The sequence below is a fragment of the Rhyacophila brunnea genome, unplaced genomic scaffold (assembly GCF_057557595.1).
Source record: "Rhyacophila brunnea isolate RB1 unplaced genomic scaffold, BYU_Rbru_1.0 scaffold_51, whole genome shotgun sequence".
NCBI lineage: Eukaryota > Metazoa > Arthropoda > Insecta > Trichoptera > Rhyacophilidae > Rhyacophila > Rhyacophila brunnea.
Genome location: NW_028233182.1, coordinates 2,833,317 through 2,849,595, shown reverse-complemented (window position 1 = coordinate 2,849,595; position 16,279 = coordinate 2,833,317). Strand labels below are relative to the sequence as shown.

Here is a 16,279-nt window from a genome sequence, read left to right as displayed (position 1 = left end):
TTTTTATGACCATAAAGTCTTAGTATAATACAAAGAGACCTTATAAACAAATTAATAAGCCATTATTTTAAATAAATTCGGCGTGAACTCTATAAATATGTTTCAAATTAATTATACGAAAAAGTGGATCAATATTTACCTATTTTCCTAATTTATTAAAACTTTGCAAGTGTTGCTTCAAGTTGTAATGTTTTTAAAAAAATTTTATAGATCTTTTTTGTTCTAAAACAATATCCTCTCAAGTTAATTTTTGACAAAAGAATTTTTTAATAAAAAGATACCATAAATCGGTAAATCGATTGATTTATATTTTATAAACCATTAAAATAATTTTGTAAGTTATAATTCTCATTTTAGGCGATAATAAATTTAATATATGCCTCTATTCAAAGTTTGGTTTGAATAATTAATATTCTATAAAATGAATATTCTAAAAGATTCTTTGTGGTCTCTAGATCAGGTAACAATCTTTTATCTGGCAGAAATTGCCTTATATTCTTAAAAAAATAAATATCCAAAAAATTTATTGCGAAAAATATAAATTATCATTTTTCATATTTGGTCTGGATTGAAATTATATATATAAATATCATTAATCACATAAGATTTCAATAGAATAAGCATCCACTATACCATTTTTATTTTATCATTTACAATAAATTGGCATTATAATGCAGGATATAATCTTTTGAAGTGTCTCTTGGGAATAAAAAGTGTGATTTTATTGCCCATTTTTCTTGAAGTCGTAGTGTTTTTTTCAACACCTTTATAATACTGAAATTTTACATAAAATAAATTACCTAGTACTACTTTTTTAGCCGGAATACGTGCTAGATTTTCTTTTTATATTTCAATATAGATAAAACTATTAGTAGTCATTTATAAGTGGAAAAAAACCATATAATACAGCTAAAACTCTAACTAATAGGTCATAAAAAGGGGATATATATTGAATAAGATATAAGGAAAGAGAATACAGCCAATAATATAAATATGATGTGCCCGGAAAATAAATCTCGTATTATTTAATATAAAATCTTAAATATATTACCCAAAATCAACAATAAATAAAGCGATATTTATTGCGCGTAATTATAATGCGAATATCTGCATCAGAATTTTTTATTCTCTTAATCACAAATAATCTATACTCAGGGCTTATTATTAAGTTTTGTGCCTGTTTTTTATAGTGCAAAATTCTAGCTATGACTGATAGTCAAGAAAGGTGATAAGTTATATATAAAGCATATATTTTTAGCCTATATCTGCATTTTTTGCACTAAGAAAAGATTTTATGCTCTATAGATCTTGAATTCCGTTCGTCTCGTTTTTGTTTTAGATTAAATGCAAAAAAATACATAAATTTTCTTTTAATCTTTTTCTATAATTAAATGTGTCGTTTATTATTTAATAGCTTGAATAATTTAATTAAAAGGATCTATATTTGTATTCAAAGAGTTATGTGATTTTTTTATGCGCCTTAAAGAGCCTTGCCACTTAGATAGAGCTGAATTATATGAATTTAATATGTATAAACAATGCGTTTAACTGATAATAATACAATATCAGGTTAAAAATACATTATATGGCTTATTAAAATTATATTGGTGCGTAATTACTGCATTTCAGCATGAATTGAATTTCAATCGATGACTTTGAATCTAAATATAAATGATTAAATTTAAAATTTGTCAGACATACATAATTCTCTTAATTCTTATACTTTTGTTTTTTTGTGGATATTTTATGATATAATGTATTACCATTGCTCTTTGTTATCTTTATGCACAAAAAAATTTTATGATTTTTAATTAAAATATAATAGAATTTTATTTTAGCAACCGGTCCTTTCATTGCACGAACTAAAATTTTTTGATGATATAAAATATTTTCCCATGTCAATCGTACGAAAAAATATCCATAAAAATTTTAATAAATTTCTGATTTCTGATAATCTATAGAAGATCATAGCAACCATATCGTTCCGCATCGATTATCACCTTTGAATTATTTAGATCATCAAAATGCGGCACAAAACAGAAACAGTATATTTACGAGCTTTTTTATACATATTACCAATATATACACTCATCATATACATAAATATTTTGTAGAATTTCTCATGCTATTGTTCAATGCAAGTTTCACCATGTTATGAAATTTTGATCTTTAAGCATTATTTTATTTTAAAATTCGACTTTAAGAAAGTATTAAGAGTTTAAATACGGATATAATTATCATATTAATTATATAATAAATCATAAAAAAATGTTTTTGATGTTAAATTACTGTAAGTATGACTTAATAAAAAATTTTAATTCTAAATCCCTTTTAAAAATCCGAAAATACTCTTTTCAATGTATATTTTTCCACTTTATGTTTGCTGTTTTATGATTAATTTATTTGATGTATTTTATAAACAAACAATTTTTTTAATCACGAAGTCTTTTATATATATAAATCATAGTAAAATTAAGCATATGTTAGCATATTGGGCTTTATACATGGTATTTTATACCTTGAACCTTTTAATACCTGTGAAATTAATTTATAAAGTTAATAAATGTATTTGAAATATTTAAATTGAGATAAGAGAGTTTTAATTGGCTAAAACCACCTGAGTATATATAATTTTATAGGTTACATTGAATATAATTATTTGGTAAATATATTTGGGTAAAATATTTCCATGATTCATAAGAAAATAAAAATTTATATATAATAAATTCTGCTGATACAAGTTCATTATTTTCAATGTTTACAATTTGATATTCCTAAAGCACCTATAAGGCATGATAATATAAATACCTTAGGCGATGCCGAATAAAATATGTAGTCCTTAAAAACATGAATTTGATACTTTCTCCCATGTATATACTTATTCTTAAACTCACCTCAAAACACGAGCTGAAACAAAAAAGCCTTTAGAAGAGTCTTTTGTTAGATTTGAAAGAAACAGAGCATATATTCGCATTATTTAAAAAAAAAGAGAGTATATAGACATAAAATTACTTTAAAACAAAAACTTAATGCTTTTCTTCAATTTTACATAATTTCAGAAAAAAATCAGACTAGAATCAAATTTAATTTAACTTTGAACTCCAGGATTCAGACATATTATAATTTTGAGTCTAAATAGAAAGATAAAAAACACAGGTTTTACTTGCGATTTTTTTCATCTAAAAACTATATATGCAATTATTTACAGTGGAAATAAATTATTAGCTGTTTTCTTGCATTTTTTTTGTAATTTTAGGAATAGATTTATAAATTTTAAGTAGAATTTTTTTTATTTTATTGTATTTTATATTAAAAAATATTTAACAGTATTGACTAATCGAATTAGGTATCCACTGCAGGGAAACATTTCCATTATACCATATGCCTTTGATTACAATAACATGCGTTCGATAATATATTCCAGTTGTCGCAGTGCCACAATTAAGTGTTTGTAAATGACAAGAGCTTTCTTTTACTGTGATTAGGTCCAACTGTGTTTACTGTATCCCATGCAGCTAGACGATATGATTTAAGTTTGATACTTTATCAATACCCTCGTGTGAAGAATATTCGGACCTTCAATTATTTAAATTGAAGATTCTAAGTCGAATATCTAAGCCACAAGTCCATTGTATTTATCATTACAATCAAATCAGCAAAATATGTATCTACTTTTTTCTGTTTTCTTCTTACTATATAATACAAAAAGCCTTTTATATCTTTCTTATTTCGATTAAATACTAATATTCCAATTTTTAGCAAATTACCCCCCCTTCACAGTGTTTGTATTTGCATGAGATACTATATAATTTATACTTTTAATATAGTTAAGAATTTTATGTTTCAAATTTAATTTTTTGCATACTTTCTTATGAATCTTCCAGCAGTCTATATATATAATTGACCCAGATTTATATATTTACGAAATATTTTCTTTATAATTTCGAAATCTCTTTTCTTGTCATCAATTGCGATTTTTATTATTGTGTAGTCTTTCTGCATCATAATCATCAAATTACATTTAACTCGATGTCTCCGAATGTATTTTCCTTTACCCGTCTTAGTTTCATCGAATTTCACTATTATCATAGTTTCCCCAATTATATTTTTTCTTTGTTTCTATTGTCTTTCACATATTATTCGTATTCTCTTAGTCGATTTAAAAATAATCTTGAAATATAATCAACTCCACTCACTATTCCTGTAACTGGAATCTTGAAAATATATGGCGAAAAAATAAAAACAACCTATGATTTATTTTTGCGCATCTAATTAAATATACCGTTTCCATTTAAAATACATGTCCTGTAGTTCGCTTTCTTTAATATTTATTGCTTATTTTTCACATCTAATACTGACCGACGCCGGTATTAATACCTTTATATGAAATAAAATAAGGTAATTACGTTTTAGATATATTTATACTTCTGTTGAATTTTTCATACCTTGTTTAATATTCCTGTCTTCATTTTTAGGGCTTTATTCCAGTATTTTAATCTAATCTATATGAGGCATAAAACTAAATGACCGGAAAATTTAAATATAAAATTGTTCTTTTTTTTTAATTCCCGTACAATGATTAAATCTATTTTGATTTTTATTGGGGCATGAAATTCTAGTTTAACCCACGATCTATTAGTGCATCTAAATATATTGGATTTCCACTGAAAAAAAAAGTTTATCATATCTATGAATTAGTATACACAGAGAACTTCCATTTAATATGTCTGGTTTAAACTACATGAAAATTGCTTCTTTCAAAATTTAATGGCAAAAGAATGTGATAATATGTAACTAATCTCCTTTTTAACCAATTACTATGCTTCAAAACAAGAATAAATTATTTTAATATCTAAAGATGGTTCAACCCTATTTGTGCAATATTTATTGCGCAATCTACGTAGCTATGTAATGTAAAGAATGAATATACAATTAGATAAATAAAAATAAAAGAACGTGATTTTTTTTTAATAGGGTTACCTGTTTTTAAAAATTATTTAGGGCATAAAAAGATTTTAAATACCTTAAATTCAGTTGAATTATGTTTTTAACCGCAATATTTTACGTAATATAAAGATATAATTGTAATTTATCTATCCTTCATCGTGTTTTTATCACAAAAGATGATATTTAAAATCTGGCTAGATAATTTATCAGATGATTTAAAAGCATTTTTATATGAAAATATTGCAAAAAAATATTAATTAAATAATTTCAAGCTTTTTAATGGTAAATAAATAATTTTTACCTTTAATAATTATTTAAATGTCAAGAAGATCAAATATATGGTTTTTAATTGATTAATACAATTTTAAATGCGTTTTTATATACAAAATTGACCAAACATCGTTTTAAAGAACATCTACAGATAACCGAGATTATATATTTTGACAAACAAACGCCAAGTTTAATCTTTCATACAATTTAAATTTTTTTTAAATATTTTTAGCTTTATCCGGCAGAATTTACTTATGAAGTAATTGATTTCTTTGATAGAAACTAAATTTATAAATATGAAATAAGTGTATAATTCAAAGATGCGAAGATTTTTTATGAATTCCAAGAATACATTTAAATTTTTTAGCAATTATATATCTCTATATGCTAACTTTCCTATTTAATCAATTTACTAAAATTTTTAAGAAATACCATATAAAGATGAATTTATTATAAAAAAAGGCTACATGCGGTCTTTCGTACGTATGAAATCTATGTACAAGCAATAGTACGGGGGTAGCATCACAAAAAAAATAAGAATCTTATAACACTCTGAATATATGTTAATGCGATGTATGTATTTAGTATTCGAATTTTTTATTCACATAATAACGAAATAAGTTAATTTTTTCTACTTTTATAAAAAAATCCGCAGAAATGGCAGATTCTACTATGAATCAATCCCAATAGGTTAAAGTCTTTAATGTGTTCTTTTATTTATTTTAGGTATTATATTCGAAAGGCTTTTTATTTTCCCATTTACTTTTTTGACCAACTTGTTTCAAGTACCAATGCTATGAGAAATTCTGTATTCTTATACAATTTTTCTGCTTTTTCACCCTTTATAATAAGGTATGATTTTTTCAGGCTTAGAAGTAATGTGTGTATTTATTTCACTTTGCTAGCTAATTTTTTATTTTAATAGCATTGGAATTTGGTTCAATGATATTTTAGCTGCTATTTGTAGACAAAAATACAGGATTGATTTTCTTAATACCAAGAATGTCTTACTTAAATGGTTATAGATTTATAGAAAACAATTTTATATAGAATACAATATAATGGTGAATAGTATAATTTAAAAACATTAAAAAGTAAATCTTAGGTATTTTGAAAGCAAAAAAAACAAATACTAGATTTTTCTAGAAAAGGCGTAATTTATATCTAAATACATAGTAAATTATAATATAATTCAAAATCCATCATTAAAAAAAATTCATTTCCAGCAAAATATAAAGTAAGGGTTTTAATAATTTAAATTTCTATATCAGCCTGAATTTTTCACATCATTCATATAATATCCTGATTTAAGGTGAATAGTAATATTTATTTGCCACGAAGTGAAATATATATGATTTTTGAATAAAAAAAAACCATTTATGACATTGCATAGCTTTGACTATTATGATTTAAGCATAAAATTTATGGGCATACTTACTATAACAAATCCGATTTAGCCTAAAATTTTTATGTGCATCTGGGAATGATTTGTTAATACGCTGTTCAAAAAATTATTTTTCGTCTTATGTTGTAGTTTCTATTTTTGACTGAAATGAAGGTGATATCTAGTTTCTTGTATTATTTAGGATATAAAAAATTGTTGGTTCTTCAATACCAAATTCTTTGTATATCCCAGGCGTTATATAAAAAGTTATTTTATTTATAAATACTTTAATAATTTGTTTTATTTAAATTCTAGTTTATAATGTTTTGTGATTATAGTATTTAGATCTAAATTTTTCATCATACGTAACTGAAAAGGAAGGAAATTATGAAGTGCCAGCGAATTCCCAGAATCAGACAAAATAATAATTCAGAAAGTCATTTTATTCACCTTAAGACTCCGTTAAAAAATATAGGAAATCCTACACCTTCCCATTAAAAATAATCATTCGGAAATACTATAATTGTGAATTTTTAGTTTGATAACCCACCGAAAAAACTATATTAACTATTTTGCAATGCAGAATTAATACCCTATGTTACGATATAGACAATTATATTTGCATATCTGTGTATTAGAATTCAAAAAAGACAGACGCTTTTGAAGAAATGGAAGATAACAGGATAATTATAAAGTTGATTTTTTTTGTTCTGAAATTCTATAAGACATCATATATTAATCACAGGCGAATTATTCTAGTCAAATAAGAATATTATCGTAATACCATATTTTGAAAAATTACTTTCAAACAAATATTTATTTTGTGAAAATTTTATATACTTTTTCAGATAATTAAATGTACAAACACAAACTTTTAAAAAATTGTAAACTAAATAAGTCAAGGTGAATAATGGAAATCTAAACAAAAAATTAATTTGGAATTATATCTGATATATTATGAAATAGTCGAAAATATTGTGCTCTTCAAAAGTAAGTTAGGCTTGATCTAATATGTTCAACTAAAAAGAGCACGATTCGGAATAAAATTCAATACATTACGGGCAAAAAAATCTACATATATTAGCTTGTCTATAATTCATAATGACATAAAATATTAATAGATTATAATTATCAATATTCCTTCATATAAACTGGTGCTGATACCTATTGAAGAATTATATCTTTTATGCGGGATAATATCTAGAAACAAGCAATTTCTATGCCACCCTGGATATAACGGATGCTATATTACAAAATGAAATCAACACGCTTATAATTATGATGAAAATTGTAAAGTTGCTCTAAAATGCATTAAACTTTCCAAAAAAAAGATACATTGGGGATATCAATGTGGGGAATTTTGTCATCATGAAATGGTTATGCAATCAGATGACATCTTTTATCGACTACTTTGATTGCAACACTGATATAAATAGAGAGAACAGATGACTATTAAAAAAACAGAAGCATATAATTATCATGATAATTGTGTATTTTAAGTAGATAGGTTTGATCAATATGCAACTAACAACACTTTTTTTAAAAATAGCGACAAGAAATTTTTAATATAAAACATTCATGTGCCTTTTAAATCAAAATATTGGAATATTGTGATATAAACAAGGCAGGGGAATTCGAAAACTGTTTCAAATTTAGGTTGAACCGCATAGAACCATATTTTTAAATGATGCAAACATACCAGAAAATAAACTGAACGTTCATTTTCAAATTATCTACCGTTAAAATCATCGGTATACTATTTAAAAAAAATATTGAATTTATTCATAAACTATATCTAAAAATTAATTTTATTTTGAGCCCAATAAAATTAAAAAGGCAAAATAATACGAATAAAGAGACACGCTGTTATCAGAGGTGTGGTTATAAGCTTTGTCTTGAATATTTTAAAATAGGATTTTAATAAAAAAATTTTAAATTTTCTCATAAATTTATTCAAATAAAATATAAATCGAGGTAGAAAATACAATAAAGTGTTTTAGGAAAATATAAAATTCATAAATACTTCTTCTTCCGATATTGAACCTTTACTTGATTGGAATTATTGTGTGCGAAAACCAATAAAAAAACTAGTAGTAGTCCTTTTCATTATCAGTTGCATATAAATACACTTAAATTCTTGGTTCTATTCTTTTTATCCCAGTATATTAATGTTTTTTAAATTTTTTAGGATCTTATATAAAAATAATGCCTTGAGCGTGATCCAAATAAACCAGATTATATTGATCTCAAGTACGAGAAAACAACGAAAAAACCATTGAACCCTATATTTTCATGATTTTCATAACATATTTTATTTTAACTTCATATATAACAAGCATATTTTTATTTACCTTTTTTATAATTAACACGAAAAGTATAGTATATGCAGGTAAAGGAAATGTTAGAGTTTTCAAATATCTACTTATAATTTTATGGTGAGAAAAGTATGTAAAATATTAATATGAGGATTATAAAATTTCGATAATATTGATTATTAAGAAAATTTGGTTAAATTTTATGCATAAAACCTTAAGAGCTATAAATAAAGATTTGTATTTTCAAGCAGTAAATGAAAATCGTATTTTTTCAAACCCTAAAAAATTTATTTGGGATATTTGGATCATTAAAATACACATAACCCTTATTTAGTGTTGAATTTATGGTGGGTACAATATATAAATTTAAATAATTATATTCATGGAAATTATATTTAAAATTCTTATTATTACGGTGCAACGGGGCTGGCCACAAAACGTTAAATTATGATTAAAACCATAAAATAAATAATTTCTTTGATAAGAAAAAAAACCAAATTATTATGTTCGCGGTAAAAATAATCATAGAACCATAATATAAAATTTTATCGTATAAATACATAATATACTCTATTATAAATGTGATTCAAAATCACCTTAATAAATAAAACACTATGATTTTAACAAAAAGTTAAAAGCCAATTTTGACCTATAATATTATTATCACAAAGTAAGCATAAGATTATATATTTTGAGATAGCATAAAATATTTATTTATTTAAATAGAAAAAATTATTTATTATAAAGTTATAATCATTATCCAGTTATATAATCATCTTTTTTTATAATTTACCTATACTTAATCAGATATTTAAAATGTCTCAACTTATCTAGACTATTAATCTTCTAATGCATTCAGATCTGATTTTTTCATAACGCTAAATACATTTTTTTTGTGAAATTTATTAATTAATATCCTTCACTAACTATGATAGTAATTTTGTATGGAAGTCAAACTGGTAACTCTAAAATTATAGCTGGAATTATTAGAAAAGCATTGGTATATGGATACGAAGAAAAGACACTTTATAATGTGAATGCCGAATATCATGATAATATTTTGAATAATGTAGATGTAACAGTTATGGGAATGGATAATTTTAATTTGGCACATATTCGGTCAATAAAGAATATCGTTTTCGTCTGTTCAACACATGGTGATGGGGATGAACCATTTCAGATGCGTGATTTTTGGAATTTTCTACGTTTGAAAGATTTACCATCTAATTTTATAGCAGATTTGAATTTTGCTGTATTTGGATTAGGCGATTCTTCGTATGATCGATTTAACACATGTGGAAAAAAACTTTATAATAGATTAAAATCATTGGGGGCGACACCACTTTTGGAAAGAGCAGATGGTGACTCTCAAGATAATGAAGGTTATTTTACAGAATTAAAGCCATGGTTAATGAAATTATATTCAAAAATAATTATAGATCAATTAGAAAATGTATTTGTTTCATCAAAAGACAAAATATCGGTAGATTCATGTGAATTTATGAAATGTAAATTATATTTTAAAGCTGTTGTTTGTGATGTAAAAAAATTAACGCCCAATGATTATAATAATGAAATTTTCAATGTTTCTTTTAAAATAGATGATTATAATGATTTTTATCCTGGGGATTGTATTGCAATAAAACCACAAAATTATAATTATCACAATTTCATAAGATATAACTGGGATTGCCCGAAAAATTTTTCCGAAAAAGCCGAATATATGAATGAGGCAAATGATTTTCAAATCGAAAAATCATTACCGGATTGCGAATTAATTAATCTGACAGACACCACGGTTTTGGAACCTGGAGAATATTTGGGGTCTGCAATGAGAGAGACATATGATATAAATTTTATTCCTAATCAACATATTTTTCTGCAACTCTTGAATCTAATTCAAGATAAAAAACACCTCATAAAATTAAATCACATAAGTTTCTCACAGGTATGTGAAAAATTAAAGGAATTGTTTTATGACTATAATTTATATTACGATTACATAATAAAACCTAAAAGAACATTTTTTGAAGTTCTAAAGGATTTCAATATAAGAGTAGATCTGAAATTTATCACAAAATGGATTCCTAATATTGAACCAAGGTATTTCACAACAACAAAGATTGAAAATATATACCACATATATGTTAATATTGTAAAATTTAAAACAAATATGGTGGACGAAAGAAGAGGTCTTTGTTCAGAATATCTCAAGACACTTTCTCTAAACACAAAGATAAATATCAGTTTTGGTAAAAGTTCTTTAAATATTTCAGCCCAAAAACTTGTTTTTATGTGTACTGGAACAGGTATAACTTTACCATGGTCAATTTTAAATTTTTTTAGCGGTAAGGACTGCACGATATACTACGGATTTAGGTTTAAAGACAAAGATAGGCTGTTCCCCGAAGAAATAAAGGATGGCTTAGTGTATAAAGGAAATAAGATAACTATATTTGAAGCAGCGTCTAGAAAAGGTAAAAGACTATACATACAAGATATTTTGAAGAAAGAAAACATGACGAGTTTTCAAAATTTTTCTGTATTTGTAAGCGGTAATTCGCGTTTAAATAAAGAAATAAGAAAATTATTGGCGAATATATGTGCTGAAAAGATCAATTTTCAATCCGAAACGTGGTAATTAAAATTTTTAATATGTTATTATTTCTAAACCCTTCAAAATACTAAAAAACACTTTGCATTGGTTACTTTAATCCAAAAAAATGAATATGAAAATAATGTTTATGGTTAAGCATTCATAGCTTAAATCTAAATATTAGAAATTATATACTCGGTAGTTCAATAGATAATTTCCTACTTTAAAAATAATTGATTTAGAGATTGGGGGGTTTAAATTTGCAACAAAATAAGTTTTGTTCTGTTTCTGGTATTAAAAAATTGTCGTAAACATCGGATTATCAATAAATATTTATTGAAATTTTAATAAAACCATAGTATTCTTTGAAAAAAAATAACCCCTGATATTCCTATTAATAATTATATTTTTAGAAACAAAATATTTCGTAGATATGCCGAAATTAACAGCATAATTCAAGAATTTTTTTTATGTTAAGAAAAAAAGCTTATGTATGAGCCCTATCGTGGCTTTTGACCGAGAAATTGGTCTACTCTATTTCCGACATAAATAAAACATGAAACCAAATGTTAAATTGTACTTACTGATACGCCCTTTAAAATATGTATAATCATGTTTACAGAGAGTGGGTATTTGCATCTATCTTATCTGCATAATTTTACCGCGCGTTAAATTCATTGAGTTTATTACAGCCCGCACATTAAACCCGGTAGTTACATAATTTACAATAATCAAACTTTTTATCGGATGTTTAAGCCCCTAACACTATATATATAATTATATATTATATATGCCCTCACTGATCTATCCTATTCAATATTAAATTAGGGGTTTAAAAGATTCGAAATTAAATTTAGATAATTTGAAGTCAGAAATATATTTATTTGGTATATAAGTCGTATTTAAGAGATAAAAAGTTATTTGTGTGTGTATTTGATGAAACTATATATAATCATCATTTTAATGTTTTTTTTGTACTAGAGCAATCGATAAGTTATAAATGGCATCTTTTTTTACCATCAAACCTTGTAATTTTATTCATTTTCTGTGCATTATAATGTATTGTGTACATCTTTACACATTTGAAAAAATCGGACATGGTTTATCTAATGAAACCATACAATTCTCATAGTTAAGATATTAAATGCTATTTTTTATGACATTTAAAAAAAAATATGCAATATAAATAATTTTTAATTTGATGTGCGCTCGGAAGGAAATATCCTTTCTGCTCCGACAGAAGATGCTAAAGTATAGCTATGATATCAATTAAATATTTTTTATAGATTGATCACATGGTATATATTAAGTGCATATAAAATATTTATTTCGGATTTAGATTTTTTTTAATTTTAATACATTGAAAAAATTCTAGTACAAAACATATTAAAATCGCAAAGAAATATATCTGCTTGTTATAAGTCCGTCAATTTATAATTTATTTTAGTTAAATAAAATAATTGATTTAACACAAGATAATTAACCCTTACAAGATTAAATATTAAATGATTATTTTTTATATATTATAAATATATCATGCCGCCCCATATTGTCTTTATATTAAAGTTTTTTTTATGAATATGAAAATAAAGAACTAGGTAGAAAGAAATATAAAAATTATGAATAGAAAACTTTATCGCAACATGAGAATTTATAGCTTATTATCGGTAATATCTTTTAATTAAGGCTTTTTTGTGTGTGATTTTTATGAATAAAGTATTAATATTTTTAATAATTTAGTGCAAAAGACTAAATCTTGAAGTGGTATTAAATAATGATAAAACTAAACTATTGGCAGCTAATAAAAACGGGTGAAAAGTTTTAAAATGGGAAAATATTTTATATACTCTTATAAAAAACCTTCAAAAATTGTAATTAGAACAATATTTATTGCTCTATTTTATCAATCCGTTTGATAATGATGAATTTTGTGCATATTTATGCGTTTCGCACTATAAAAATCATATTTATGCAATATTTGCTCTTAATTATTTTTTTTTGCTAAATATTATATTTTATAGAGTCTTATAATCTCGATGTATATAATTTAATATTGCAAAGAAATATCAATAACAATAAAGATGTAAATTCACCATATTTATATTCTAATTTTTTGATAATAAAATAATCATCAGGTTTCTGGATATTTTTTTTATGCAGTAATAAGATCTCAACAATAATATGTTTTAAAAGAGTCTAAAAGTCGCAGTGATTGTATAAAAACTTAACTTTTGTGTTTCTTTGTGACACATGGGATATTTACATAGTCGACATGGGTCATATATTTTGAAAATCCCGAAAAATATTCTCAATTCTATAAAATGTATTTCATCTAAAAATATCTTATGAATTTCCTTTACCACTTTTTTTTACCAGAAATTATTTCCAATTAAGACTGTCTATGGGTCCCTATTTTCTAAATCCCCTAAAGAAAGTACTTTTAAACGTTTAGTAATTTAAGAATACTATCAAGATTGAAATTTAACGAAGTAAAGGGATGAAATAATTAAACATTCAAATAAATATAAATACCTCTATAAATATAATTTCTATATGTTTATTCTCTTAGATACTTTCAAAAAATAAGTAAAGCCAACTCAATTTTAAATTATAAAAAAATAATTATTGAATCGATGAAATGGTAGTTTTTTTCGTAGTAAATAAATATTTTTGTTTGGAATGTGTTTGCTTCCTACTGAAGGCAAATTGATCAAAACCAGTTTTTACAAATAAAAAGGTATTCAGTATTCGTTAGATTTTTTATAAGATTGGACTTTTTGATTTATGTATCAATATATGAATTAGATAATATTTTTTGTTATATAAATTTATTTCACATCAATAATTTAAATATTATATCAAAGTAATTCTATAACTTCATAGTTTTCCTTTTCTATATTTCTCGATAGTGATAAATTCTAGTATTTAAAAAAAAAATAGTAATTTTTTTACAAAAATTAGAAAAGCGGTAGAAAACCTATCTGAAGAGCTGATACATTAGCATACAGCGTGATATTTTTTTTTAATGACGAGGCTATTATGCATCATCAGCACAATATAAATTATATGAAAATAATAGCGCTAAAAACAAGGACTGATGACAGGTAACTGGCCTTTACTTTTAGATTGATCAATAAATAAAAAGACTAAAATTATTGGATATATATTAAAAAAATTTCCCGACTACTATGAATTAGAAAAGCACGCATTTATTCATAGCATAACAATTAATTATATCTACTAAATAAGATACGAACATGTCAGTGATCATAAATAATATATAAATCAGTTGAAAATGGCAGTAAACAATTCGAAAAAAATTCAAAATATAAAATAAGTTTTAAAAATTTATTTAAAGAACAAGATGATATTTCATCCCGAATACTATTTTGTATCTTTATTTGTATTTAAGACAACTTCTATTTCAATAATGAATTTAAATTCTATAAACTAGGATATAAATAAAATATAATATAATGCCATTAATGTGTCTAATATGAGTGTATTTATAACTCTTATTTAAAAATTACTTAGATGGGTAAAACAGAAAAATCAGAAGCAGAGCACTACAAGGACAAATCACGCGAAACTGAGGTTGTAACCGAGCAAAAAAGATGTGATAAAATGGAATATGTACAAAACTCCTTAAAAAATCAACAAGACATCTGGCATGTAATGACTTGGGATGGAGTAGTTACAAAATTCTATAAAATATGTTAAGTAATTAAAAATCCTGGACGAGGTAGAAGCATACATTCAAGCTCTCACACTTTCAAGACACTTGAATTCATCTCATTTGAGAGAATAAGAGCTGTTGATAAAGATAGATTAGGGGAATTTTCAAAGATTCATCAAGGAGTTACGCAATGTTCCCAATGGGGGCTGACACATCTCAATCAAAGGAATTGATAAAAAGAAACTTAACCCATAAATAAATAAAAAATTAATTTAATTATTTAGATTTACAAAGAAAAAAGAACAAAATTTTTATTTTTAAGCATCAATTCGGTCTATCAAAATTAACTTTAAAACTATAAATTTATTCTTTCGTTCTCCGAACAATGATTCGCTTTAAAAATAATATTTCGTATTTTTATATATACAAATCAATAACATGGACATTTATTATATTTTATTAAAATCTTTTTTTCGTTTTGGCATTAGCATATAAAAATTAGATGAAAAGTAAATTTGCTCAACTCTTGATGGTTTTTATTACATCCGACATAATAGTATGTGAACGACCTACTTTAGGCTTTACTTGAGCGGTCACTTCTGTATATACATACTGTTCTTATATACACCAAAAAACCAAAATCTTCCGCATATAACCTCTTAATTAACTACTTCATGTTTCTTCTTCAGACATAGACTAAAGAGCTTGATAACTGAATATTTTCGTATACTTGTCATTTATAGTGTATTTAATAAAAGGTTGGTTTATTAAATGTAGTGCCCTATATATCTTATTTGACCTTTTCACATATATAAGACAAATAAGCAATGAAACCGTTGAATCTGCAATAGAATGATTCCTTCGATTTATGAAAATAAACCAAGTCAACACAATCACCTTTAGACAAAATATATATTATAAAACTCACTTTCCTTGTATACTTATTTTATGCTTCATTATAACTGCTAAGAGAAGATTCTAATCAAGTGAAGTTGAATTTATGGCTGTTAAAGAAAATAAAATAAAAAATATATGTGTATGGTTGATAAACGAGGATTATTCAGATGATTTCCCGACTAGAAACAGTAAAT

At 24.7% G+C, this 16,279-nt stretch overlaps 1 protein-coding gene across 1 annotated transcript; it reads left to right on the top strand.

The window, feature by feature from the left end:
- The first annotated feature begins 10,006 nt into the window (after window positions 1-10,006).
- LOC147065845 (uncharacterized) lies at window positions 10,007-12,803 on the top strand. The gene is made up of 3 exons (XM_085956233.1): window positions 10,007-10,298; window positions 11,073-11,168; window positions 12,799-12,803. The coding sequence occupies exons 1-3, from the start codon at window positions 10,007-10,009 to the stop codon at window positions 12,801-12,803; spliced, it is 393 nt and encodes a 130-aa protein (XP_085812359.1).
- The last annotated feature ends 3,476 nt before the right edge of the window (window positions 12,804-16,279 follow it).